This window comes from Ammospiza caudacuta, chromosome 13 (assembly GCF_027887145.1).
Source record: "Ammospiza caudacuta isolate bAmmCau1 chromosome 13, bAmmCau1.pri, whole genome shotgun sequence".
NCBI lineage: Eukaryota > Metazoa > Chordata > Aves > Passeriformes > Passerellidae > Ammospiza > Ammospiza caudacuta.
In genome coordinates, this window is record NC_080605.1 from 15,853,399 (window position 1) to 15,879,934 (window position 26,536).

At 57.9% G+C, this 26,536-nt stretch overlaps 3 protein-coding genes across 4 annotated transcripts; 2 read left to right on the forward strand and 1 right to left on the reverse strand.

Annotated features, from left to right (window-relative positions):
- Positions 1 to 1,247: 1,247 nt before the first annotated feature.
- LOC131563429 (adhesion G-protein coupled receptor G1-like) lies at positions 1,248 to 13,965 on the forward strand. Of its 2 annotated transcripts, none has more exons than XM_058813482.1 (14): positions 1,248 to 1,337; positions 6,836 to 6,921; positions 7,437 to 7,862; positions 8,341 to 8,464; positions 8,535 to 8,685; positions 8,769 to 8,897; positions 9,103 to 9,219; positions 9,776 to 9,821; positions 10,155 to 10,255; positions 10,342 to 10,457; positions 11,418 to 11,692; positions 12,253 to 12,364; positions 12,531 to 12,799; positions 13,337 to 13,965. In XM_058813482.1, exons 2-14 carry the CDS (start codon positions 6,882 to 6,884, stop codon positions 13,441 to 13,443), a joined length of 2,013 nt encoding a protein of 670 aa, XP_058669465.1. In that variant the 5' UTR covers positions 1,248 to 1,337; positions 6,836 to 6,881; the 3' UTR covers positions 13,444 to 13,965. The 2 variants fall into 2 exon arrangements, with proteins under 2 accessions (XP_058669465.1, XP_058669464.1); XM_058813481.1 differs by lacking the exon at positions 1,248 to 1,337 and adding an exon at positions 3,866 to 4,714 and having other exon boundaries at positions 8,538 to 8,685.
- Positions 13,966 to 14,754: 789 nt separating this feature from the next.
- Positions 14,755 to 20,344, forward strand: LOC131563634 (adhesion G protein-coupled receptor G3-like). The gene is made up of 13 exons (XM_058813745.1): positions 14,755 to 14,800; positions 15,351 to 15,380; positions 15,465 to 15,624; positions 15,705 to 15,813; positions 16,359 to 16,499; positions 16,587 to 16,709; positions 16,949 to 16,988; positions 17,062 to 17,162; positions 17,613 to 17,725; positions 17,866 to 18,149; positions 18,415 to 18,508; positions 18,916 to 19,202; positions 19,590 to 20,344. The coding sequence occupies exons 1-13, from the start codon at positions 14,755 to 14,757 to the stop codon at positions 19,703 to 19,705; spliced, it is 1,644 nt and encodes a 547-aa protein (XP_058669728.1). The 3' UTR covers positions 19,706 to 20,344.
- A 595-nt stretch (positions 20,345 to 20,939) lies between these two features.
- On the reverse strand, positions 20,940 to 26,034 carry LOC131563346 (uromodulin-like). Its single transcript, XM_058813351.1, has 9 exons — positions 25,839 to 26,034; positions 24,918 to 24,984; positions 24,251 to 24,418; positions 23,489 to 23,694; positions 22,815 to 22,975; positions 22,377 to 22,622; positions 22,049 to 22,208; positions 21,334 to 21,478; positions 20,940 to 21,040 (listed from the first exon to the last, which is right to left on the reverse strand). Exons 1-9 carry the CDS (start codon positions 26,010 to 26,012, stop codon positions 20,940 to 20,942), a joined length of 1,428 nt encoding a protein of 475 aa, XP_058669334.1. The 5' UTR covers positions 26,013 to 26,034.
- Between the last annotated feature and the right edge of the window lie 502 nt (positions 26,035 to 26,536).

Genomic DNA, 26,536 nt, shown 5'->3' on the forward strand with positions numbered 1-26,536 from the left:
GGTCCGGCCATGTGAGCTGCTTCCCATGGGAGCCTTGTCCCGTGGCAGCCGGGGAAACTGAGGCTTGGAGCTGGGAATTCAACCAGGCAAACCGGGGATGTGCCCTGCTGCGGGATCCCAAAGCAGCCATGGCACCCGCGGTGGCACAATCCCATGGATCAAGGTCCATCACCTTCCCTGCTGCAGAGGGAAGTTGTTTGCACCCTTCCCCCTGCAGAAAGAAAAGTCTCATTCGAGCCATTGAAAATATCTGCAAGAGCAACTATTTACCCAGGGCACTTCCCGGAGCTCTCCCCCCGCCCTGCTCCTGTCTGGGCTTTCTCCAGCCCGGCTGTTCCCGGGGCGCACACAAAGGGCCGGGTGCGGGCGCTGCAGGAGAGGCTTTACCCGCTCCAACAACGCTGCCTGCGGCCCCGTGTGCCATCTCCACAATATCCGGCCCCAGGTGCCCATCTCCACATCCCCAGCCCCGTGTGCCATCTCCACAATATCCGGCCCCAGGTGCCCATCTCCACATCCCCAGCCCCGTGTGCCATCTCCACAATATCCGGCCCCAGGTGCCCATCTCCACATCCCCAGCCCCGTGTGCCATCTCCACAATATCCGGCCCCAGGTGCCCATCTCCACATCCCCAGCCCCGTGTGCCATCTCCACAATATCCGGCCCCAGGTGCCCATCTCCACATCCCCAGCCCCGGGTGCCCATCTCCACAATCTCCGGCCCCGGGTGCCCATCTCCAGCCCCGGCTGCCCATCTCCACCATCTCCAGCCCCGGGTGCCCATCTCCACCATCTCCAGCCCCGGGTGCTGAAGGCGCTGCGGTCGCGGCCAGGCTCCACACCCCACACTCCATCCCACCTGCTCCGGGGGAGCGCTGTGTATCCCTGCTCTGGATCTGGGCTCCCTGCCCTGCTCCTTTCCTCCCTCGCACCGTGCTCCAGGGGAGCGGGACAGGGGTCACCGGGACACTCCGTCCCGGCTGCTTTCCCATTAATTGTTATTTTTTAATCCCGTTGGCAGCCAGGCGTGCAGCCTGCCGGCCCCGCCGCTGGACGCCCGCCAGCCCGCAGCTGAAGGGCGCCGGGACGCGGCACGCCCGGCTGTGCCGTGCCCAGCCCGGCTCCCCAGCCCACGGTACCGGTACCGGTACCGGCCCGGGGGGGACGCAGCTCCCGGTGCTGCCGGCCCGGGGCTCGCTGGACAGGTGCCGGGACCGAGAGCAGCGATCTCGGGGGTCAGCGCCGGCCCCGGGATCCCGCTCTGAGCTGAGCCGGGCTGGAGGCGCTGAGAGCCGCGCCGAGCTGAACCGAACCGGGCCGAGCAGAAGCGGGCAGGAGGTGCCGTGCCGGACGGCGGTGACCGCGCGGCCATCCCGGGGGTGTCGGAGGGGTCGGTGCGGGGGGAGCGGTGCCGGTACCGCCCCGCTGAGTCACCGGCCGCGGGGGGACGGGGCGGGGCGCTCCCGGGCACCGCGCGGAGCGGCCGCGGCTGGAGGTGCGCGGGGCAGCGGGGCCGGGCCGGGCCGAGCCGGACCGAGCGGAGCGGAGCGGAGCGGAGCTGTGCGGGGTCGGACCCGCGCCGTACCTGCCCTGCTGCCGGAGCCGGGCGGAGCCGGGAGGTGCCGGGCGGTGCCGAGCAGAGGCGTGCCGCTGCTTATATACTTCCAGGTATAAAAGCAGCGGAGAGCGGCTGAGCCGGGACAGGGAAGGATCGCGGAGCCCGGTGCCCCTGGGGATCCCAGAGGCCGCGCTGAGGAGCGTTTGCCGGTACCGGGAGCCGAGGGGATGCTGCGGGCGCGGGCAGAGCGGCGGGGCGGGAGTGAATGGGCTGGGGGGCTCCGTGCGGACGGTGGCACCGGGCAGAGCCCCGGCTTGCTGGGCAGGGAGCAGCCCGGATGGATGGATGGAGCGGAGGGGTCTCTATGGGGGCTGAGCGGCCCCCCGCTCCGGGTGCGGGGCGCAGCGCTGGGGGTGATGCCTTGCCCGGGCTGGGAAGGGCTCGGGGACTCTGCTGGTGGCCGTGGTGCCAGTCAGTGATCTGCGGAACCAACCTCGGTCCCTGCTCCATGGGGCTCGCACTCCAGGCTGGGCTCCTGGGCCATGGGGCCGCAAAGCCCCCGGGGCTGCCCGGGACCGGCGCTGCTGCCACGGCAGAGCTGAGCTCCACCAAGCCCCGGCCGGTGTGGGGCCATTGCTCCCACTCCATGGGAACCACCAGCGCACCTCATTCCTTCCTCCCCTCCCTCCCGGCGGAGGGTGCAGCATTCCCATGGGATCGCCGGCGTGTCTCGACAGGGTGATCTCCCTTCCCTAAAATGCCTTTTGGGGGGATTCCTCCTGCAACATCCCGGTTTGTTCCTGCCGGTCCTGGCATGTCTCTGCGGGATATGGGATGTAGGGTGCTCGGGGTGGTCTCTACCCACGGCCTGTGCTGCCCCTCCAGAGAGACCAGCGAAGCTCAGTGAGAGCAGCTGGAGAATTGAAATGAAGTCTCCTGGAATAACCTCCTGGCAGCAAGTCCGAATGGCTGCTGTGGAGGGAAGGCAGCCAAAGCTCATTTCACGGTCTGAGGGCTGCAGTAACCCCCCCGGCCCCCATCCCCACCCTCAGGGAGCCAGGAGTGTTTCAGAGATGGGCGGGGGGCAAATCCTTTGAGCCCGGGACTGCAGCCACAGGGGGGTTTGCCGTGTCCCTTGCTGGGTTCACAGCTCCCACGTGAATTACCCAAGGCTTGAAAATGCTGCATTCTTGGTTGCAGTCCAGCTCTTAATCCTGCGGCCTGGGGGCTGCTATTTGCAGAGGAACAGGTTTGGAGCAACTGCGTGTTGGCTGCAGGGGGATCCCCGGGTTTGGCCGTCCCTGCACCTTGCGGTGGCACCATGGGTGCAGGGGCAGAGCTCTGTGGCTCACAGACAGCAAGATGGGTCAGTCCCAGCGTGCCAATGTCTGCACGGGACCAGCTGGGCTCAGCCTGCTGGCGCCTGCTTTTCAGGAGCTCTGGGACTCACCAGCTCCTTTCCCATCAGCTCACCCGACAGCTGGGCCTTGGCAGCAATCTGGGAGGCCCACAATCTGTCACCTGGCTCCTTGGGTGCTGCAGGCTTTGCCCTCACTGGGCTCCAGCACCTGGCTTTCCATGCCAAATACCTGGGACCCTGATTTGGGGTGGTCCTGAGCTACTCTGCACTGCTCTGCACCTTCCTCATCTGGCACTTGCAGCACAGGCAGGCCATGAGGAGCTTGCTCATGGGAAGACCCAGGAGTGCACAGGGTGTTTTGGAGCCATTTGAAACCCAAGGGAGTGCACAGGGTGTTTTGGAGCCATTTGAAACCCAAGGGAATGGACAGGGTGTTTTGGGAGCCATTTGAAACCCAAGGGAATGGACAGGGTGTTTTGGGAGCCATTTGAAACCCAAGGGAGTGCACAGGGTGTTTTGGGAGCCGTGTGAAACCCAAGGGAATGGACAGGGTGTTTTGGGAGCCGTTTGAAACCCAAGGGAGTGATTTGGAAGGGGGATGTGCAAGAGGGGAAATGGGGCTGCTCTCAAAGAAGACTGTGTGGTGGGAGTGTGTGGCAGGGACAACTGTCTGTAGCCCTGTGGCCAGAGATGTCCTTGCTCTGTGTTGTAGCCATGTCACGTCAGTCCCAGCCCAGTGTAGGTGTACCTGGTCCCTTGCAGAGTGTCTGTGGCTGCTGCTGAAGCCACAAGGCTTCGTGTGCCACCAGGCCAGGTGCTGTGTTGCCCTGGCACTGGAGGAAGTGCTGGGTTAGCTCACTGTGGTACTTCTGTTTGTGGTGTTTTTTAGGAAATGGAAATTTTTAAAAACGTTTTGAATGTCAAGACCCAGCTCTAAGCAAACGCTCCGTCCCAGGAGCCCCAGACACTGGCAGGCTGTGCCAGCCTCCCCTTGGTGCTCCCCACCTTTGTGGGGAGGGATGCCAGCCTTTGTGGGGAGGGATGGCTGCCAGGGGCTGGCAAAGAGCAGATCTGGCAGGGAGCTGTGCTGTTCCCGTAGGAATCGCCATCAGATCTGGTTTCATCCTGCTGGCAAGGCTCATCCTGAAGGTGCTGGGTGCTCTGTGCAGTGCCATGGCCCGGGAAAAGCTGCAGCACCCCATGGCAGAGCTTGGCAGTGCCAGGCTGCTGGCACAGTGCAGCTGCCCCTCGACTCCCTGGGCATTAGCCAAGCCCGCTGGTGCTGGGAATCACATGCCAATGCCATGAATAACGTGAGGCTGGCCCTGGGCATGCACCACTGGCCAAGGACAAGGGCACTTTGTGCAGCTCTCAGACACTGACACTGGGGCATCCCTTTGCAGGGGGACCCCCATGGGGTCCTCACATCCTTGGACATCCAGGACACATTGTTATGGTCCCTATGATGAGGGACTGGTTGTGCAAAGCTGTTTTGCATCTCCAGGAGCCCGTCCTGGCTTGCCACAGTTTCCTCATCATGCTGCTGAGTGCCTGTCTGAGTAACCACTGTGGTGACGAGCTTCAGACTCACTCACACCTCGAGGAACAGAGCGTCACTTTCCCAACAGAGCTGGAAGGAAAACAGATAAAAGCTCCTGGATCTCCCGGCATCCTGTGTTTGTTTGAGTCACCAGAGCTGGGAGTAACATCTTCCCTTCTCCTTGGGAAAAACGTCATGTCCAACAGCCACGTGCCACCTCCAAAAGCTTAAATGCCTGCTGCCAAGTCACCCAGAAGGTAGTAAGGTGGTAGTAAACACATTTTGTTTGTGGGGTTTTAAGTCTTTTTCCCCCTGCCCTCCATTCACCTGAGGTTTAGAGACCTCAGTATAATGCTTTGGCCTTTTCTTCTCAAGGCCAATATGTTAATGGTGATGGGAGGATAAGAACTGGTGCCCAGGCATAAGCCTCCCTCTCTGCTGATAAGGGAGCCTGCTCCAAGCTGCTCCATGCCTGCTCCATGCCATCCGGGCATGGGAAGATGACGAGGCGGATTCAGAACTGACGAGAGCCCAGCACATCCTGCTCCCTTTGCTGTGCCTGCTGCCAGTGTGGATGGAGGGCCTGGTTTCTCACAGTGAAACCATTTTCAGGGGATTTTCTCTCGCTATTGTTCAGCTCAGGAAGCAGCAATCAGGCTCGGGCCAGCAGGAGCACACAGGGCTTGGAGGGGAAATACCGAAATACCGGCTCCCCCACCCTGCTTCCCACAGGGATTTCTGGTCCCAGCTGAGTAACAGGCTGATCCTCTCCTCCAGCCTTCCCAATTAAACCTTAAGGATGTCAGCACAGTGGGCTGGGCTGAGGCCTCATTAGGATTCCTCATTCCCCATTCAGAGGCGAGGCTTTATTGCCCAGCCAGCTCTGTGCTGCCTCAACATGGTTGAAGCTTCATTGCTTTTAAGTGCTCCAGGTGTTTTCCATCACCCACAGCGTTTTGCCGCCCCAGGTCTGTGTTTTTTGGGTATATAGGTGAGATTCCTCAGCGTGTGACAAGGCACTGGGGTGCCAGCCCCATCCAAATCCATTTACTCCTGCCAAGTCATGCCTGTGCCAAACCCTCCCAGATCACACTGGGACACCTCGTTAGTGTCACTTAGCTACAGCCACAGCAGCAGGTTAATTAACAACCCAAAGCCCCCGTCTGCTGATGATAAATTGCCACAAGAAACAGGGGGAAAGGATGTGTAGTGGCTGTACACCCGTGCAGGATCTGTGCTGGCTAGAGAAACTTCCAGAAAAGCCTGTGCTGGTGGGAGAAATCTGCTAAAGAGTTATTGAGCATCTGATGACCCTGGAGCGTCTGGGAGAGCTGTGAGCCTTTGCAGGTGATGCTGGTTGGTGCAAACAAAACAGTTTTGACAGCTTGGTAGGTTTTGGGGGGATATTTGAGAGCAGTGCAGTGGGGTGCAGCAGTGGCCCAGGGTGCTGGCTTCACTTTGGGCATTGACAAGAGTGTGCTGGACCAGCTGCTCTGACAGCCCCAGCAATGCTGTCCCACCCTGGGGGCTTCTGCAGGGTACAGACCCTGGCAGGGTGTGTGCCATGGCTGAAGTGACAGCAGGGTGAGGAGGAGGAGGTGACACTGGGTGCATCCCAGCAGAGCTCTGGGGGTGCTGTTTGTGGCCTGGGGCAGGCAGAAAGTGCAACAAAAAAGGCTGAAAGTGTGAAGGCAGTGGCTGGGTGAGTGCAGGGGTGTGGAAGCACTTGAGGGTGCTCAGTGCTGGCCTGGGTGGAGGTCACAGAAGCCCTTCCTCATGCAAAGACAAAGAAAAGGGTGGTGGAGCAGAGTGGCAGATGAAGGGATGGACAAAGGGGCTGTGCAGGATGTGGCCCAGCTGGTTGTGAGCAGCAGATTTGGGCAGCCATGGATGCTGTGCTGGCAGTGCCAGGATGTGCTTGGGAGAGCCTTTTTCTGCAGGCTGCAATGATGGAGTGGTTTGCAACGTGCACAGCTCCTCAGCTAATCTGCAGGAGCTGAAAACATCCAAGAAAATAATTTCAGGGCTGGTGAATTAGGAAACCACAGTTTCCTTCTGTTCCTATCACTTCTGATAACAAGTCAGGGTGTTCACTGAGATGTGGGGCTGAGAGCGGAAGAGGGGAGGGACCCCTCCTGTGTGTGCTCTTGGGTTGGAGTGCTGGGGCACCCTCTCCATGCTGAGAGCTCAGGGGCTCCCAGCCTCTGCCACCCTTCCAGCCCACAGCCAGCTTGGATGCCCAGTGCTCCTGGCTCCTTCTGGAGGCAGAGGCAACAGGGACCTGCCTGTGACACTGGCTGTGTCCCACCTCATCCCTGCCCTCATGGCATGGGGGGTACTCAAATACTCATGTGGCCCTTTCCTTTGTACCCTTTCAGGCTCTGCTGTCTCCTTGAAGGCCAGGCCAAGGCAGAGCTGCCCAGGATGAAGGTCCTCTTCCTGCTCCTTCTCTCCCTCCTCCAAGGTACACTGTCCTGCTTTGGGATGCTGAGCTGGGTTTGGGCTGCTGGGAGTAACTGGCAGCCCCAAAACATTGGCTGGGGGGCACCATGAGATGTGTGCAACCAAGGCTTCCAGAGAAGTAAAACATCTCATAGGATGATTTGCTCTGGTGGGAATCTTGGGCAGAATGTGTCATTTCCAGGGAGAGGAGGTGGCATCCACCCATCCACCCATCCACCCATCCACCCATCCATCCCTCCTGGGAATGGACAGCTCTGCTGCTGTGGGTGATGGCACATGGGAGAGGGTGTCCCTGAAGGACAGGAGGTCCTGCTGCCCAAAGGGCCCTGGCAGCCCCTGGCAGTGTGGCAGTGACACTGGGGACAGGCTGGTGTCGCTCAGCCTGCAGGAGTGACAGGGTTGGGATGCCTGGGGTGGGAGCCTGGCGTGCCACGTGTGACAGCTGCTGCAGGCTGGGCTGCTTGCAGGGCTAGCTGTCCCACAGCTGATCTGCTGTCCCTGTGTGCCTGTGTGCAGGGCTGGCAGCCTGTGGCCTCAGGGAGGAGGATTTTCGCTTCTGTGGGGACCGGAACCAGACCCAGGAGAGCTCTGCCATCTTCCAGCACGGCCCTGCCGCCATCTCCATCGAGAACACGGCCCAGGCTCTGATCATTAAAAAGCCCTTTTTGCCAAGCAGGAGAAACTCCTACTACGAGTACAGGCTGCCCCCCACCTTGGGCAGGTACCGCTTCTGCATCTTCTGGTTTGAGTCCAACAGGAGCCTGCAGCTGGTCTATGGGAAGCAGAGCATCCCCCTGGGTGGGGACACAGCCAGCAGCATCCCCTGGGGACAGGAGAGTCAGAAGACTGAAAGAACCAGAGCCAACATCTTCAATGTGTCCTATATCATAAAGGGTGGGAAGAACACCTCCCTGGATGCTAAAGATGAATACTTCTTCAATGGTAAATGCAATTTAATGTTATTTGAAGGAAATTCAAGGGTTGTTTTATCCCCAGCCTGTTCCCTTGTCGTCATCAGAGCACTGGCTGTCTCCCAGTGTGTGGTTTAGAAAGGTGATATGAAGATAGCTGAAGGGTGATTGAAGGGCATGTAGGTTTTCTTTAACAGCCCAAAGACAGGCCTGGTACCCAGCATCCCTAAAGGTGGAGATTTTCAAAATGCTGCCTCAAATCCCACAAAACTGAATTCTTTGAGTGGTTTCTCAGGGTCCAGTCTTCACCATGAGGTCTCCATGGCCTCAGTGGGAGCTGAGTTGTGGGAGGCAGCAAAGCCCTGTGGGTTGGGGTCACTATCAGCTTTCCTGGCTCAGGATCACCTTGAAGCCCTCTGCTTTCTGCTCCCGCCAGGGCTCTGCCAGTCAGTCTGGGGCATCAGGAAGCCAATTGTGCCCGTGCATCTCATGGCATTTCCTTTCCCCAGCCTCTGCATTGAGCATGCCCGTGTGGGAGCAGGACGTGCAGCAGCAGCTCAGTGCCCTGGACAGCCTCATTGCCCAGCCCCTGGCAGCAGCCCCGGGGCACAGGGAGCAGCAGAGGCTCCGGCGGTGAGTCCAGCTCAGCCCATCCCTGCCAATGCATCCCCGCTGCACCCAGCTCACTGTGCCCCTTCCCCAGCAGCACACTCGGGGAGCTGGAGAGGATGCTGGCCAAGGTGGAGCTGGAAGGGCAGAACCAGACCTTTGGGGAGGCCACTGTGCACGCCACCGTGCTGAGGGTGCAGCCCAGCCGGGCTCCCCAGACCCTCACCTACGCTCCCCAGAGAGAGGTGGGTCCTGCCAAGCCTGCCCCGGTGTTCTTGGCCCATCATGCTCCCTCTACACCTCTTTCCTGATGAGTCTGTCTTTGCAGGAGAGTGGAGAGGTCCAGGGATTCACAGTGGACCTGCCAAGCAGCCTCTTCATGGTGGTGAAGGACAGGGAGGAGGTGGCGGAGCACAGGGTGCTCGTCATGGACATCAACAGGCAGACCATGTTCCAGGTAATGCCCATGTGGATGGCAGGCTGGTTGTCTCGTGGGCTGCAGGGGTGCCACCAGACCAGGGTGCTGCTGCTCACTGGGAGAAAGTGATGATGACTTCAAAGATGAGCTAAAAGCTTGATGGGTAAAGTCACAGGACCTTTTTCTTGGGCACCCTTGGCTGCTCTGCCTTCCCACCCTGCCACTGCCTCCCCTTCTCCCACAGGATGAGAACAGCAGCCACGTGCTGGGTGACAAGGTGGTCAGCATCTCCCTGGTGGACACGGTGGTGGCCAACCTCTCCGAGCCAGTGGTGCTCACCTTCTTCCACGACCAGCTCCCGGTAGGTGGGAACAGCCTCAGAGAACCTGATCCCACCAGGAATGAGGGGCAGGGAGGGCTCAGCCCCTGCCAGCCTAGGGTGGGCTCACAATCCAGCAGGTCCATGCCTATGGCCTGCCTGTGCAGGATCTGCTGTGTCTCCTGGGGCTGATCACAATCATGGCTTGTCTGTGTGCACTGGTAGTGGCACTGGTGGTGGCACTGGTGGTGGCACTGCCCTCCCTTCTCCAGGAGATGACTCATGGCAGATGTGTCACATCCAGCACTGTCACCAGGGCTGGGGCACGCTGTGTCATGGCTCTGCCAGGTGCCTGCTCAAAGCTGAACCCTTTCTTTGGAAAAGAGGATCTGGAAGGAGGCATCTGCTCCATCAGTTGGTAACAGAGTGGAGCCTGGAGCCCGTTCCCACCACAGGGGCAGTCTGGTTTATCCAAGTGGTTGTTTGTCTCCTGAGACCGTCTTGTCTCCTGCCCCGTGCTGTCCCCTATCAGTAGCGCTGGGCAGGCAGCAAACCCCCAGCTGCCTCCTGAGCAGGGCCTGTGGTTTTGTCGTTGCAGAGGAACGTGACCCCATTGTGCGTGTTCTGGCAGGAGGACGCCTCTGGTGAGTGCCCCTGCCCTCGGCAGTGAAGTCAGGCCCTTTTCCGAGGTGCCACAGCCCCACCAGCAGGGTGAAGGTTGCTCTGCACCTCCCTTCCTCACTCCGTCTCCATCAGCAATTCCCACCGGGTGATGTCAGGTTTTTCCCTCCAGATAGCTAACCTAAGAGCTTTCCCCTGTACTGAGGGGCTGTTTGAGTATGTGTGCTTGGCCTGGGACAAGCTGGGACCCCCCACTCTTGTTCTCCCTCTTTCCATGGACACCTGGCCCTTGAGATCCTTCAGACCATGGCAGACGTTGCTGCTGCTCACCAGTTTTCTCCCTTTCTCTGGCACAGGCAGTTCTGGGAGCTGGGACAGCTCTGGGTGCACCACAGTGACAGGGAGCAGCCAGACACAGTGCAGGTGCAACCACCTCACCTACTTTGCTGTGCTCATGGTGGGTAGCACCTTCCCTCAGGTCCCTCACTTCATTCCCAGGGGTGCTCTTCCTCACCATCTCTCATTCCTCCTCCTCCTCCTCAGGTTTCCTCTCCAGACATCACCTCAGTGCACAGGAATTACCTGAGTATCATAAGCTACGTTGGCTGCCTGATCTCAGCTTTGGCTTCCATTTGCACCATTTTCTTCCTCTACTTCAGGTACAGTCTGATGGTTTCACCCCACACTCCCTGTCTGTGTCCTGTCCCTGGCCATGAGCCCCTGGGTGGGCAAAAGCTCTCCAGGCAGTTGGTGGCCTGGATAGAAGCATCATGAAGGAGCCTTGTTTGAACAAAGCAGAGTTCTCCTGTCCAGGGTCCACCCTCTCTGTCATGTCTCCCTGCAGGGTGCTCAGAAACACCAGCTCTTTTCAAAGATTTTGGAAAATCTTCTTGATTTTTATGGATGCAGCAAGCAGAAGTCTGCAAAGATCTTTTCAAGGGCCTGGAGGAGAACATGAGTGTCTTCTCCAGAGTCATGTAACTGATCCTAAGTGGATGATTCAGACCTGAAATCTTAGAATCATGAAAATATAGAATGGTTTGGGTTGGAAGGGACTGAAAGATCATTCAATTCCAACCCCCTGCCCTGGGCAGGGACACCTTCCACTACACCAGATTGCTCAGAACTCCATCCAACCTGGCCTTGAACAATTCCAGGAATGGGGCAGCCACAACTTCTCTTGGCAATCTGTGCCAGGGCCTCACCACCCTCAGAATTTCTTCTGAATATCTAAACAAAACCTGCCCTCAGACTGCAGCCATTCTCCCTTGTGCTGTCACACCATGCCCTTGTTCAAAGTCCCTTTCCAGCTCTCTTTAGGCACTGGAAGGTGTTTTAAGGTGTGGAGCCTTCTCCAGGCTGCACAACCCAAGCTCAGTCAGTCTGTCTCCACAGGAAAATGCTTCATCCCTCTGAGCATCTTCAGTGCAGGGTCAGCTGCAGGGCTGGATTTGGGATGGGGGGTCTCTAATGGGGTTGGTGTCTCATTTCCTGGCACTACCAAAGGGTCTCCTTGCTCTTCTGCCTGGGCAAGGTGCCCCATGAGGGCTGTGGGGTGCTGTGGGCACCGCTGGTGCTGGCCAGGCAGAGTGGTGAGCTCTGCTCCCTTGGTTCTGCAGGACCAAACAACGGGACCAGATCACGAGCATGCACATCCACATGAACCTGCTGGCTGCCATCTTCCTCCTGGACATCACCTTCCTCCTCTCCGAGCACCTGGCTGCCAGCAGCAGCGAGGCCATCTGCACAGCTGGGGGGCTGTTCCTGCACTTCTCTCTGCTGAGCTGCCTCACCTGGATGGGCATTGAGGGCTACAACCTCTACAGGCTTGTGATCGAAGTCTTCAACGCCTACCACGACCATTTCCTGCTCAAGCTCTGCCTGGTTGGCTGGGGTGAGCATGGGGGGCACCCACTTGGGTGGCTTTTTCCCACTGTGTGTGATGCCTGGATGGGGATGGAGACCCAGCTGTGGGGAGCAGCTGTCTGTCAGGATCCTTGGTGGAGGAGGAAGCTGGAAGGCTGAGAGCAGGAGCTGGTGCTAAAGCAAGGGTGGGTCATCCTGGAGGATCACCAGCAATGGAGACCTGTGAGAGCCACCACTTGGGATCTTTAAATAGTAACAGGATCCTTTCTTTCTGAAAGAAACATCCAGGACTGGATGCAGGAAGTGCCCATGCTTCTCTGCCATGCTCTGGGCTGGCAGGAAGATCTTGTGATCTTTATGGCCTAAAGCTCCACATCCCTGGGAGGCCCCAGCTGGGGCCAGCACAGGACAGCTCCCTCCCAGGCTGGGGTTCATTCCAGGTGTCCCTGCCGTGTGTTCCATCCCTGGTTTCCCTTTGGGAGGATGTTGGCTTGTGCTCTGTGCAGAAAGGGCCAGCAAGTCCTTCCAGAAGGTCCAAAGGCCCTGCAGGGAGTAGGGCAGCCTGCTCACTCTGCTCTTCCCACCCAGGGCTCCCCATCTTCTGTGTGGTGACAATCCTCCTGGCCAGCTGGACCAACTACGGCCCCGTCTCCATTCCCATCTACGAATCCATTGATGGCAGAACCGTCAATGCAACCATGTGAGTCATGGCACATGGGTTTTCTGGCCAAACCTTCACCATGGCCTGGGGCTGTTCTGGGGTTTTGCGCCAGGGGGATCCACCACACTTCTGTGCTTCTCCCAGCCCCTCCTCGTGACCCTGTGGATGGGCACAGAGTAACCCCCTGCCCTTTCTCCTTTTCCAGCTGCTGGATCACGAGCCCCCTGGTCCACAACTCTGTGAACCTGGGTTTCTTCAGCCTGGTGTTCCTCTTTAACTCGGTCATGCTGGGGGCCATGGTGCGCGAGATCCTCCGGCAGAACAAGAAGGGTCACAAGCTCAAGCACGTCCTGGCCCTCCTTGGGCTGAGCATCCTGCTGGGCATCCCCTGGGCACTCATCTTCTTCTCCTTCACCTCTGGTGTGTTCTGCCTTGTCTCCCTCTACATCTTCACCATCATCAACTCCCTCCAAGGTGAGCCTGTGGCTCTGGGCTCCTCTGAGAGCAGCAGGATGTTCACGGGGTGTTGGTGGGGTGGTGATGGTGTGCAGGAGGAGCTCTGGCAGCCTGGGTGGCTCACTCTCACTGTGGAGGGGTCACCCACGCTTCCTTGTGACCGTGTTCACAGGGGTCTGAGGATGAGGGAAGAGACGAGGATCTGACTCCATGTTTCAGAAGGCTGATTTATTATTTTATGACATATATTAAAACTATACTAAAAGAATAGAAGAAAGGATTTCATCAGAAGGCTAGCTAAGAATAGAAAAAGAAAGAATGATAACAAGGGCTTGTGGCTCAGACAGAGAGTCTGAGCCAGCTCACTGTGATTGGCCATTAATCAGAAACAACTGCATGAGACCAATCACAGATGCACCTGTTGCATTCCACAGCAGCAGATAACCATTGTTTACATTTTGTTCCTGAGGCCTCTCAGCTTCTCAGGAGGAAAAAATCCTAAGGAAAGGATTTTCCATAAAAGATGTCTGTGACACTTCCTCTCGCCTCTGCCAGGTTTCCTCATCTTCCTCTGGTACTGGACCATGGTGCTGCAGGCGAGGAAGGGCCCTGACTCCCAGAGCAGCTCTGACAGTGCCAAGCTCCAGCCCAGCAGCAGCTGAGCCCTGTTGTGCCCGTGCTGTGCCAGAGCTGCCCATGCCAAGCATGGCCACAAGAAGGACCACACGATTTGCTTTGCTACTGCACCTGCCCTGTAGTGCCACAGGGAGCCCAGGGACCCACAGTGGGGCCAGCCACCCCCCCTCTGCTGGCCCCCTCCCCAATTTTCTCATCCTGGCAGGCTTGGCACCCTTGGGGCAGGAGGGAGGGATGCTTACTTGGGCAGTGGGGGCTGTAAAAAGTGGAATGGGCAGGGACAGGGTCCCCAGTGCCTTTGGATGTCCCCTCCCATGTCCTGAGGCCAGGACGGATGGGTGGGAAAGGCCCAGTTTTCAACCCTTGCTGATGGTCACCATGAGGGTCCTTCCCCAGAGAAGACAGAACGATTCTGCCCCTGCCACACTCTCAGGCAGCTGAAGTCATCTATTTTTTTTTACTTTAATGTTTAATGTGTATTTGTGGTTGATGTAGGAGCTCAGTGAGCATGCCTGCACACCACATCTGTGGCCATTAAAGTGGCTTTTCTCTGAGTGTGGCTCTCTGGGGTCTCTGCTTGGTGTGTTGGTGGGCTCTCTGATGGGATCCATCTCTCATCTGGATTATCCCATTTCTGGGGCAGGACCCAGCACTTCACCCTGGAGGATCCTGCTGTGGATGGTGGGACTGATAATGGTGCTCCTGGCAGAGCTCTGGCTGCCTTTGGGGTTGGGGTTATGGAGGGAGGTACCACGGCTTGGGAATCTCCAGGGACTGTCACTCCCCAGCAGAAAGGGAGGACAGGGATCCAAGAAGGGAGACATCAAAGGGTGGGAATCATGCCTCAGTGGCTGTGGGGCCAGGCAGGATCTGGCTGTCCTGGCTGTGCCCCTTGCAAACACAGAACCACATTTCCCATCCCACCACCCCCCTTCCAGCTGCCTGCGGATCATCCCCATTCACCCAGCTGGGGCAGGAAGGGGATGCTTCATCCTGGAGGCTTATGGTGATGACCAGATGAGGATGAGGATGCTCCAGCACTTGCTGGGCTGGTTAGGGCCATCTGGAGTGTGGGGAGAAAGGAAAGCAGAAAGCCCTGAGCTGTCAGGGGCAGGAGCTGCGGGCGGTTGCTGTCGTTGCCGAGAGCTGGGACAGGAGGTCACTTGCCAGCCCACAGGAAGGCGTGAGGGGCTCCCAAAAGGGAAATGAGGAACAGCTCTTGCCTCAGAAGTGGCCACAAGCCCCGGGGGAGCCTGGGGAGGTGCAGAGCTGCTGGGACAAGGGGAGCAGAGCGTGGTGGGATGGCTGGGGCCAGCCAGGAGACCCCACAAAGTGGCATGAACCTGCTCCTGGGCACTGTCCTGCTGCTCCTGCTGCTGCCTGGTGAGTGGCATCCTTGGCACTGGGGGTGCATGGGCTTTGTGGGAAGGTTTCCCATGGGAAGGTGCTCACCAAAAGACCAAGTGGGGATTTCATCCTGAAACGTGGACGGGCCAGAGAGGAGCATCCCCACTGGGATGTGCAGAGGTGAGCAGAGTTGGGGGCTTTGTTGCTGGGGGCTTTTTTAAAACCCAGGATGAACAGTCCAGGGTCTCCTTTGTGAGCCCCTCAGGCAGGCTGGGCACGGTGGTTTTGCCTTCACCAGCTCTGATTGATGTCCAGGTGTTTTTGAAGCCCACGTAACTGCAGGACTGTTCCTCTAAAACCCGGGATGAACAGTCCAGGGTCTCCTTTGTGAGCCTCCCTGGCCAGCTGGGCACGGTGGTTTTGCCCTCATCAGCTCTGATTGCTGTTTTTGAAGCCCACGTAACTGCAGGATTGTTCCTTTACAACCTGGCAGTTGCCAGACCCTCCTGCCTTCTCCTCCCCTTTCCCTCTGGACAGAGGGAGGGCTGACCCTAGGTTTTGGTGTTTCCCCCCTTTCTCCATCCAGATGTCGCCGAAGGACGGGACAGCTGTTCCGGTGAGTGTCCCCTCCCATTCCCCCCTTGCTCCCAGTGCCCATCCCGTGCTGCGGTGCCCGGCGGTCACTGCTGCCCCTGCCCAGGGCTGCCCCGGGGTGATGAGCACGGGGAGTGCTGCAGAGCGGTGCTGGAGCAGCAGAGCCCGGGCAGCAGCAGCCTGGTGTTCCACCCGACCCAGCGCTGCCCGGAGCTGTGGCACTCCCGGAGCCGCGCCTGCGTCTGCCTGAGGGAGCGCTGGCTCAGGTAGGGCAGGGCTGCCCTGGATGGGGTTTGGGGGCTCAGTCCCCGTGTCGCCGTGTCCCACAGCCCCCCTTGTCCCACAGGCTGCTGCAGTCGGGGTTGCACAGTCAGCTGGCTGGGCTCCAGACTCTGCTCCTCAATGTCAGCAGGGCTGTCACCCGCGATGTGCTCATCGCCTTCTCCCGCACTGAGGTGAGCTGTGTCCCTGCCTCTCCATTGCTTGGAAGGTCCCACACCTTCCAAGCACCCCTCAGCCCCTGCCCCAGGGTGTGGTGTGCCCTGCTGTGCTCTTCCTCCTCCCTGTGGGGTTGCATCATGGGCCCACATCAACTTCAACATCCCTTGGCAAGGAGCCACGTGAAGGGGTTCTTGGGAGGAAAGACCCCTCCTCATGGAGCCATCCCAGCAGGCCAGGTGGGCAGGGGGAGTGTGAGGTAGGAAAGGAGCAGGGACAGGTGTGACCTTGTGCCTCCTGCCCACCCAGAGGCTCTCCCAGGCTCTGGACGTCCCAGGGACCATGTGTGGGTGGAGAATCTGCTGGCTCCCTCTCCCAGCTCTGCCCCCACAGATGCTGGGTGCTGGGAATGAGGCTTTTCCCTTCTGCCCTCAGGGCTCCTGCTGATGTTACTGAGCAAACCCACCTGGGCAGGGCTGATTTTGTGCCTGGAGCAAGATTGGTGGGTTCTGAAAGGAGATGTGATCTGGCAGCAACAACCTCTCACTGTTCTCTGCTGCAGGGCCCCAGCAGGCTGAACAGCACAGAGAAAGGGAAGGCAGGTAAAATCCACCTCCCCAGGGGGATATTCCGGTCCCTGAGCGGCCAAACAGTGCGAGTGGTGGTGACAGTCCTCAATATCCAGCAGCTTGGCATGTTCAAGGTACAGCTGGCACTGCCTGCATCCTTCCCGCTGCCCCCAGCCCCTGACACCAACCAGCTCAGCCCTGGCAGGGTTTCCCCTCCACAGGAAATCAACCAGACAGGGCAGGTGCTGGACAACACCGTGGTGGGCATCACGGTGGGGGAGAGCAGCATCTCGGGGCTGCAGGAGCCCGTGCAGCTCACCTTCCCCCACGGGGAGCTGCCCCAGGTGAGTCAGCGCTGCAGGGCTGCCCTGCCCTCCCCTCCAGTGCTCTCCTCATGCAGGGGCTGCTGCTGCTCTCCCCCTTTCAGGGGCTGCTGCTGCTCTCTCCATGCAGGGGCTGATGCTGCTCTCCCTGGGGGCTGATGCTGCTCTCCCCCTTTCAGGAGCTGCTGCTGCTCTCCCTGGGGTAGGAGCTGCTGCTGCTCTCTCCGGGGTAGGAGCTGATGCCGCTCTCTCCCTTGCAGGGTGTCACCCCCCGGTGCGTGTTCTGGGATGCCGGCAAAGGTGCGGCTGCTCGGGGCAGGTGCGGGGCGGGGCACGGGCGCTGTCCCAGCGCTCACAGCCGCTCCTCTTGCAGGGCAGGCAGGAGGCTGGCGCAGCAGTGGATGTGACACACAGCCCGGGGACAAGGGGACAGTCTGCTCCTGTGACCATCTCACCTTCTTCACCCTGCTCCTGGTGACGATCCCGCTTCCTGCAGCTCCTGCTTGTGCCCTGGCAGCGCTGCCTGCACACTTCTCTGGCCCCTTGGGTGTCATGAGTAGCCACACAGGGACAATTAGAGCTGTGCTCAGGCAAGGCAAGGTCCCAAACCCGAGCCCAGCCCCAGCACAGGAGGGCAGCAGCAGCTCAGCTGGGCAGGGCAGGCTGGAAAAGGCCCCAGCTTGGTGCAGGCTCTGGCAGAACAAGGCTTGAGGTCCCAGATGCTGGTGGAGACCCCCAGGAGGGTGCTCATGGTGGTCACTTCACCCACAGAGCATCTCCTCTGAGCCACCACTGCCCTGTTTCCCCTGAAGATCTGTGGGCTGGTATGGGGTCTCTGCAGCAGCCCCATGGCTCTGGTACCTGCAGTCAGGTTTCCTAGGCTGGTGCAGGGCCTGTCTAACCCAACATGTGCATGTTTGGCAGAGCCCAGCTCTGGATGGCTCCACAGCAAGAGATCTGATGGCTGTTGCCACCGCTGGCTGTGGAATAGCCATGGCCTTCTCCATCTTCACCATAGCCTTCTGCATCTTTATCAGGTGGGATGAGCCAGCAGCTCCACGGGGTCTTGCAAGGCTGGGAGAGACGTGAGGCAGTGCCAGTGCCTCTCCTGGGCCTGCTGTGCCACAGCCCAGGGCCCTGCTCACCTGTGACCCTTCCTGTCCCTGTGGGGACACAGGTGCAGGTTCAGGCTGGAGGACACTCTCCGCACCAACCTGGGGCTGCACCTCAACCTCATGGGCAGCCTGCTCCTCCTCAACCTGGCCTTCCTGCTCAGCACTGGGCTCGCTGGCAGGGTCCCCCCAAGCACCTGCAGGGCCCTGGGGGGGCTCACCCACTACTGCCTGCTCTGCTGCTTCACCTGGACAGCGCTGGAGGGCTGCCAGCTCTACCTCCTCTTTGTCAAGGTCCTGGGCACCTACATCCACCACTACCTGGCAAAGCTGTGCCTGCTGGGCTGGGGTGAGCAGCCTGGGGGAGAGGGGCAGTGGGAGGTTTGGATTGGGTACTGGGGAAAATGTCTTCACTGAAAGGGTGGTCAGGTACTGGAACAGGGTGTCCTGGCAGTGGTGGAGTTACCAGCCCTGGAAGTGTTCAAAGGTGTGTGGATGTGGCACTTGGGGACGTGGTTTAGTGGTGAATGTGGCTGAGTTAATGGCTGGACTTGGTGATCTTAGAGGTCTTTTCCACCCTAAACAATTCTGTGATTGTGTCTCTCCTCTTCCAGGCTTCCCTGCTCTCGTGGTGGGAGTGGCAGGAGCTCTTGGCAGCTATGGAAAATACCACATCCAGACCAAGGACCACCAGACCATAGCCCACCTGTGCGTGTGCCACTGCCCACAGGGCTCAGGGGGCCCTTTGGCACAGGGAGGGGCAGCTCAGTCCTGCCAGGAGGGCAGCAGTCAGGGGTTGCACCCATCTGCTTTGGCTTTGGGCCATGCTTCTGCTTCTGCTTCCTTAGTTGTGATTGCCACACACCAGCCACCCCCAGCTCTCATGCTGAGCCTCCTGAGTCATGCCTGCAGCCTTCCAGGTCATGGAGGGATGGCCAAGGTCCACCTGGAGCTTGTCCAGGCTCCCTGCCAGCTGAGCAACACGAGGGCAGTGTTTACCCACCACTGTCCCCCTGCTCCACCCTGGCCTTGGAAAATCCCACCAGGGGAAGGCTCCCATGGGTGCTGGTGAGGCTTGCAGGGCTGCTGGAGGCTCCAGGGTTGTCTCTTTTCAGGTGCTGGATCACTTCCAAACATCTTCTGGTCCACTACATCACCAACTGTGGCTACTTTGGCGTCATCTTCCTCTTCAACATGGCTGTGTTCGGGGTGGTGACCCACAAGAGCTGCAGCTTGCAGGGCACTGGGGCAGTGCAGGGACACAGCAAGCCCTGGAAGGTGGCTCTGGTGGCAGCAGGGCTGTTCTGCCTGCTGGGAGCCACTTGGGCCCTGGCATTCCTCACCTATGGCATCTCCTCTGCAGCTGTGCTCCACCTCTTCACTGTCCTCAACTCCCTCCAAGGTCAGCACTCACTCTGGGCTGGGTTCCAGGGGTTGGGTGGGGAAGGTGGAGGAGGCAGGAGCCAGCCTGGCTGTGGGGTGAACAGGGATCCCAAGGCACCAGTGTCTTCCCAGCACTGTCATAGCCCTCCTTTTGTCAGGGCAGGTCCCAACCACCAGCATGGAGCTGCTCTTGGCTCCCAATTACACCCTCTCCACCCGTGGTGGTTTTCCTCCAAGGACATTCCTTAGCAGGGGACTAGGGGCATTATCCACTCCCAGCCAAATGGTTCATGTGAAGGAGGGGGTGAGCTGAGGGAATCCTCTGGAAGTGGAAGGAAAGTGTCATTAGCATCCTGGCAAGATTGTCTCCTGCTGCTGCTGAGTGTTTGTCTTCCTTTCCCTGCAGGAATTTTCATATTCATCTGGTTGGTTGTCCTCTACTACCCAAAGACAAAGGAGAGCACTGGTTCCCTCTCCTACATCATCAGACATGACAAAACCACCACAGGCTCCCAGGACTAGCCCCTGGCTGGAGCAGCTCCTGGCTGGACCTCTCTCCCTGCCTGCACCTGCACCCACTGAGAGCCCTCCTGGCAGGTGCAGCTTCCTCCAGAGGGAGAGATCAGCTATCAATGCCTCAGTTTATCTAGTTTATCTTCAGTGGGCATGGTCCGCCTCAGCAGGGCTCTTTGCTTTGTCCCTTCCATTCCTGCTGGGCTGCCCTGGGCAAGGAGTTCCACAGATGGTGCTTCTGCAAAGTCCCTCCAGGCTGCAGCTCCATGGTCTCGAGGTGGCCCTGATCTCATTCCCCAGGGACAAGGAGGAAGCCCCCAAAGCACCTGCTTTCAGCCAGGATGGAGCCATCACCCTCTTTGCTAGAGGTGGCTCTTGGTGCTGAACCAGCCCAGCAGGGAGTTTCCTGCCACTGGAGGGAGAGGATTGATGTGCTGCAGCCCAGATGTGGGGGGTTTGCCTCTGGGAATCAGCAAAAAGAAGAGGAAATCCATGAGCTTCTTTGCAAAACATCTCCTTGCTCTCTGGCAGAGATCTGCTGTGTGTCCTTCCTGCCAAACAGCCTCTGGGGCCAGCAGCAATTCCCTCATGGACATGGTGCTCTAGCCAAAATGCACATACAGCTGCCTTGCAGGGCAACTTCTGTCTTCTGATCTGTGTTTTGGTATTAAATCTCTGCCAGCTGGCTGAGCACTGTGAATTTAGTCTTTAATACCTTCATTATTATTTGTTACTTGCTTTATATTAGAGATGTATCAATGGGAAAAGTCTTGCTGGCCATTTGCCATGAATGAAATGAGAAATGTTAAGAATGAAGGGAGAAGAAATCACTATGGATGGGTGCACACACCCACACCCATACCCACACACACACACGTGTGCATGCACAAAGCAGCCCTTTCTCTGCTAATGCTGCCTTTGTGTGGCACAGAACTATGCAAGGACCAGCTTTGGTATCTAGAGTGGGGTATTTCCATCTCCCCACATGCCAGGGTGACTCTGTGGGGAAGAGGGAAGCAGGAGGAAGGGCTCTCCCATCCCTGGGTACACACTCTGGATTTAGGGACTATGGGCTCACAGGGGAGAAGGTCCAAGAGATGCAACAGGGAACAGAAACACTGCGATGCACCTCATCCTTCAAGCACTGTTTGCACCCAGCCATTACCCCCTTCCCCAAAACACCCACAGAGACACAGCAAGAGCCTCTCTGCTGCTGTGATGTTTATTGGGAAACAGCTGTTTGCTAACCCATCCTCCGCCTCACGCTGACAGCCACAGCAGCCACGGCGAGCACGGTGAGCACACCCAGCAGGATGAGGGCCCTGGAGAGCCACGGGCTGGGTCCTGCCAAAGAGGAGAGAGACTGGGTGTGTGTCTGGGTCCCCTGAGCCCTCTGAGGCATCTCCTGACTGGGGATACATTCAGGGAGGTCATCTCCTGTGACAGGCAGGAGCCACAGGAGCTGTGGGATCTGTGGGTACTTTGGGATCCTGAGGGCACTAACAGGACTCAACACCTCAAATGGCCTCCACTGAGCCCTGCTGCCTACAGCTCAGCATGCATGCCTGCTCTGAGCCATGCCATAGGTGGGCTTGCCCCCAGCCCTGCTCCTGGACTGCCCTGGGGGACATACATACCCGCTGGGTCCTGCTGGTCACTGCTGGAATGGTGGATGTCAGCTCCTGAGGGAGGAGCAGCCAGCAGGAGGATGGGCCCGTAGGACACAATCCTGTTGTGGTCATCTGCCAGTGCCCGCCTGCTCCTCCCGTGCCTGGGGCATTGCTGCCAGCAAAGGCAAAGGGAGGGTGATGGGAGGGAGAGAAGGGTGAAGGGAGGGAGGGAAGGGTGAAGGGAGGGCAGGGAAAGGTGATGGGAAGGAGGGAAGGGTGATGGGAGGGCAGGGGAGGACACCCTGCACCTGGGCCATCCTGTAGATCTCCCTTTCCCAGGGAAGAGGGAAAGGAGGTCTCTGGTGGGGTCAGGCCCCTGCACCTTTGGTGTTCAGGGCTTCTGATTCTGGAGGTGTTTGGGTGAGGCACCCAAAAGCAGAGCAGAGCCCCTTGTCCAAGCAGAGGCAGTGAAGGCATTCATCATCATTGGCCAACTAGCCTCATTCACTTACTTCACAATCATCCTAGTTTTATTCCCCCTTGTGGCCCCCCCTAGAAAATAAACTACTCAAGTTCTAATTGACTCAATGTTTATAAAACATTGGTCTTGTAAGCCAAAGATTGAAGACTAAACCCCTCCTCAGAGTTACCCCACCACTCTGTCTCAGGAAGAAAGGATTCAAACCCTCATCTCCAGCTCCCGCACCCAGGTCCCACAGCCCCCCAGGGCAAGGGAGCTCACCTGGGCACAGGGCTCTGGGCTGTCAGGAACACAGAGCTGCACACGGCAGTGCAGGAACATCTCAGGGTAACCAACAAACTGGAACATCTGGAAGCTGAACTTGGCACTGGTGCTCTCCCCAATGGCATTCAGATAGGTCACTGTCTCGTCATGGGGACACCTGGGACACGGGGGCTGGATCAGTGGGTGGTAAATGAGGTGGAGCAGGGTAATCCCTGTGGGATAACACTCCCACAGGGAATGAGGGCAGCCTGCAGGCCTATTTCTGTCTAGTCCTTGACACACTGTGGTGCAAGGAGATGGGATGTGCTGGGTTCACTGCCCTCACCCCTGCTCAATGAGCTTGTGCTGCGTGTCCTGGTGTGGATCTGGGCTCGGTGTGGCCCAGCAGTCCAGAACACTGAGCAGGAAGTACTTGAGCTGGTGCTGCCCTTCCATCTTCAGCAGCACATAGAGAGTGTCCGTGAGGGGCACAGCCACACTTGGCAGGTGATAAGGCTCGAGGTAGGAGGGGGACTTGTAGAGTCTCATGCTGACATTGAAGTGTCCTTCTCTGACCACAAGCTGTACCAGCCTGAGAGGAGAGCACAGGATGAGAGCTCACAAACACAACAAGGAGGGGGGAAGGACATTGCACAGGTGAAGCCACCACTGCTCTCAGAGCTCTCTGGGGCTCCCCAGCGCCTTTGCAAATTGTCTCACTGAATCTACTTCTCTCCAAGCTCAAAGACACCATGCCAGCAGCCAGGTGAAGTGGGGCACTCACTTGTCAACAGCAGTGAGAGCGAAGGGCAGTCTCACAACCTGCTGGTAGGCGTAGATGCAGGAGAAGTGCACCTCCAGCTGAAAACTGCGGGAGATGGGGGCCCTGGGGGCCTCCTGCTCCGACTCGATGGCGTTGGAGTACGAGACATGGGAGCTGTTTTGCTGGAACGACACAGAAATCAAGGTCATGACTAAAGCCACACACAGAGCTGCAAGTTCAGAAGGTACACCTCAGCTGTAGCTGCTCCAGGCCTGGATATCTGCTGGGCTTTCAGCCTGTGTCTGGGGGCTGCTGGCACGGTGGGCACAGATGAGCACAGGGCTCTGCTGTGCAATGCAGAGCTCCAGCACCTTGTCTGTTCCCTTCCTGCTCCATGAAGCAAGTCAGGGACCAAGGGGACAGGGCTGCAGAACTCACAGGATGTCCCCAGAAAGCTGAGGGCTGTTACCAGTGCACAATGAGACTTCCAAGTTCTCCTAAGTAAGACAAAATGTGTTGCCAGCAGGGGTTTGGTGGAGGCAGAAGAGCTTTCTGACATCCTCAGGGAAGACTTTCAAGGAGAATGAGAACTTTTCAGCACCCAGATATAAAAGCAAAAGCCTTTGGGGTTGCCCTTTGCTGTCCCACCTCACCATGTCTGCTTCTCTCCTGGCTTTGGAGCTATGGATCCTCACCTGGATTACTGATCCACAGGCAGTGTGGTTTTCACCTGTGAGAACTGCTGCAAAAAACAGCTCACCCTCTTCTTCCTTCTCTGAGACCTTGCATGCCTGGTTCTTCAAGTGGACGAGCTCCAGTGGGATTTTCAAGAGCTCAAACACCTCCTTCCTCACCATCATCTTCATGTGCTCTTCCTCACAGGCCAGCTTCAGCACCACATCTGGGGGAAAAAGCCATCTGCAATAGCAATGAGGGAGAGGCCTGAAGGAGCCCCAGGCCAGCTGGAGGGTGGCACAGTCCCACTGAGCTCAGCAGCCTTGGTGCAGCTGTAGGGCTGTTCAGAGACACTGGGCAGGAGACAGGCTGGTCCCTTTGGAGGGCTCTCCACACAACCCCCACAGTGTGTCTAGGGCACCAGAGGGACAGGGATCCTCTCCTTCAGAAGAAGAAAGAGTTTTTGGCCAGTGTTTGGAAAGGGCTTCACTGTATCTGTGCCAGGGTGGATGTGCTTGTTCTGAAACTGTGAGGCAGCTGTGTCCTGCAGCCTGCCCTGCTGCACCATGGCACAGCCAAGGAATTCAGGCTTTTGGGGAAGAGGACAATGGCCTGTGTCTGGGTTTTCTACCAGCACATAGCCAGGATATGGCTGTAGTGGTGCAGAATACACCTGAACCAGAAGCTGGGATGTGCTCATGGTAGCAACAGTGAACTGTGCCCATGTCCCTCTGGTGCCCATGGACAGACTGGGGACGGCTCCCCAGCATTCCCAGCCCTACCTTGGCAGAATTCCCCAGTGAAGCCTGGCTTGCAGCTGCAGACTGGTCTGTCCACAGGCACCTGGCACTGCCCCTGGTGCTGGCATGGGTTGGGCAGGCAGGCATCTGGGCTCCTCCTGACACGGAGGGCAACCCCTGGCCCCGGGCCGCGGGTGCTGGCCAGCTCACCTGCAGCAAAGGAAAGACAAGAAAGATGAAGTGCAGCAAGAATTTCTCCCTGATGAGAGATTTGAGAACTCACACCACAGCAGGAAGCTCTGCACAGCTCTCAAGGGCTGAGATCCTCAACTGGAGCCAGAGCAGACACATCTGAAGAAGAACCTGCTGCCTCAGCTTGCTGGGAGACTGTGAGACCTCCTGAGCCTGGCTGTAATCTGGAGCAGAGCTAAGGGGCCTGTCACTGTCACCAGAGAGCATGGTGGCACATTGCAGCCCCATGGGTTACACACCCTTTCAGCGTGGGGGGGACAGCCTGCAGTTTCTGCCTGTTTTGCTGGCTCCTGACCCCAGTTCCTGCCTCTCTGAGCCCTGTTCTATTGTTCCTCTTTAGTAGCCTTCAGCAGTGTGCTGAATGAGGAACTTGAACAAGGATCAGGTGGAGGTTTGGCCTTTCCTTGCCATGCTACCCATCCATGACCCAGCAGGGACAGAGCACAGGGTGACTCACTCTTGTTGCCTTCACAGCCAGCCAGGCAGAGCACAGAGAGCAGCAGCAAGCATCTCACAGTCCTGTCCTGGAAAAACAAGCAGGCTCTGGATAACTGGGATTTGTTATCACACTCACTGGACATGTCTGCAGTCATTCAGAAAGGCTGAATCCTCAAGCATTGGTGAAATATTTTCTGTGCTGTATTTCCATGAAGCAAAGTAATTGCCCACCCCAAAGGTCCAGATCAGCCTTCCCTCATCAGGCCAACACAAGAGTCAAACACTTTCCTGAATTTAAGTAGCTACTCCAGAAAGGAGGTGGGAGAAACCAGCCCTAGGACCCACAGGGATGTGCTGACAGTGACAAAGCCACATTTCAGTGGCAATTTGAGTAAAGCTGCACAGATGGGACATCAGTCTGGGCTCCCCAAAGAGGAAAGGAGTTATTCTCTTCCCACTACAGCTCTTTTGAAGAGTTAGAATTTGCAAAAGGATCCTCACTGTTCCAGTAAATCATAACGGTAACAAGGAGACAATGGGATAGTAAAACAAACCCAAAGCTTTGAACACTACTAAAATTAGTGTCAAAAGGACAATCTCTTCTGTTGCTACAGATAATATATTTCTTTAGGGAAATTATTGGCACAGTGCTGGACCAGCCCTGCACACCAGATACTCCTTATCAGAGATGTGGATGCAAGTCAGCCAGGACTGGTGGCTGGGCAATGCTCTGTCAGTGCTGAGAGCAGGACAAAGCCAGTGCCAACATCCCTCTCACACAGCTCACCCACACCCCCTGCACTGACCCTGAGCAGCTGGACAGGAGGAGTTAATGCCCTGTCAGATCCTTGCTCAGCCATCCTGAGAGATCCACCCTGAGAGATCCCACCCTGAGAGATCCCACCCTGAGAGATCCCACCACCTTGCTCTCCCTGCTCACCATTGCCGGGCTGCTCTCTGCTCCTCCATCCATGTTCCTTCCCCCAGGGCCGGCTGGGCACACCGGGGCCGCTCCGTGCCTCCGGCCTGTGCCTTTTATTGCCTCCCGACAGCTCCTCGCTCTCCCCCACGCACACACACGGCCTTTGGGATTGCACAAGAGCCCGCTGAGCATCCCTCGGGGCCGGGGAGGAGGAAAGGACTCTAAAAGTCCGGCACGGATGGCCGTGCCCGTGAGCCGACAGCTCAGTGTGGGTGCTGACCCAATCCACAGCCCTGACAGGGGCCCAAACAGGGAGTGTCAGCAAAACCCGCCGGGATCTGGGGTCTGGGCATCCAGCTGGTTTTGTGGTATCTGTTTTTGATGCAGCAATAATACAGATAGCACAGCAGCACATGCCAAGGCCAGATAACTTTGGGCGCTGAGTACAGGCACTTTTAGAACCACAACATACAGTTGCCTTATCTCTTTTTTTTTTTTTTTTTTTTTTGATTGATTTCTGGCATTTAAGAACTGCTGAAAAGTACTGGTGAGAGATGGAGGATCCTACCCCACTTTGCTTCATATCCAGATGTGAAATGCACCCGCAATGACTGAATCCAACTCCTGGTCCCTGCACAGGACCACCCCAGCAGTCCCACCCTGTGCCTCTCAGGGCATTGTCCAAATGTTCTTTCAACTCTGGCAAGCTTAGGGGA

What these genes read in the sequence shown, in the direction of transcription:
- LOC131563429 (XM_058813481.1), top strand. Translation starts at nt 4,689, where the DNA reads ATGCCTGCTGCCAAGTCACCCAGAAG. An exon ending in GAGCAGCAGAGGCTCCGGCG is followed by an intron (nt 8,465 to 8,537) that starts GTGAGTCCAGCT and finishes CTTCCCCAGCAG; the next exon opens with CACACTCGGGGAGCTGGAGA. An exon ending in CATCATCAACTCCCTCCAAG is followed by an intron (nt 12,800 to 13,336) that starts GTGAGCCTGTGG and finishes CGCCTCTGCCAG; the next exon opens with GTTTCCTCATCTTCCTCTGG.
- LOC131563634 (XM_058813745.1), top strand. Translation starts at nt 14,755, where the DNA reads ATGAACCTGCTCCTGGGCACTGTCCTGCTGCTCCTGCTGCTGCCTG. An exon ending in GCCTTCTGCATCTTTATCAG is followed by an intron (nt 17,726 to 17,865) that starts GTGGGATGAGCC and finishes GTGGGGACACAG; the next exon opens with GTGCAGGTTCAGGCTGGAGG. An exon ending in GCTGTGCCTGCTGGGCTGGG is followed by an intron (nt 18,150 to 18,414) that starts GTGAGCAGCCTG and finishes CTCCTCTTCCAG; the next exon opens with GCTTCCCTGCTCTCGTGGTG.
- LOC131563346 (XM_058813351.1), bottom strand. Translation starts at nt 26,012, where the DNA reads ATGCTCAGCGGGCTCTTGTGCAATCCCAAAGGCCGTGTGTGTGCGTGG. An exon ending in CACAAGCTCATTGAGCAGGG is followed by an intron (nt 22,209 to 22,376) that starts GTGAGGGCAGTG and finishes CCCGTGTCCCAG; the next exon opens with GTGTCCCCATGACGAGACAG. An exon ending in GCCCAGAGCCCTGTGCCCAG is followed by an intron (nt 21,479 to 22,048) that starts GTGAGCTCCCTT and finishes CTTTGCTGGCAG; the next exon opens with CAATGCCCCAGGCACGGGAG.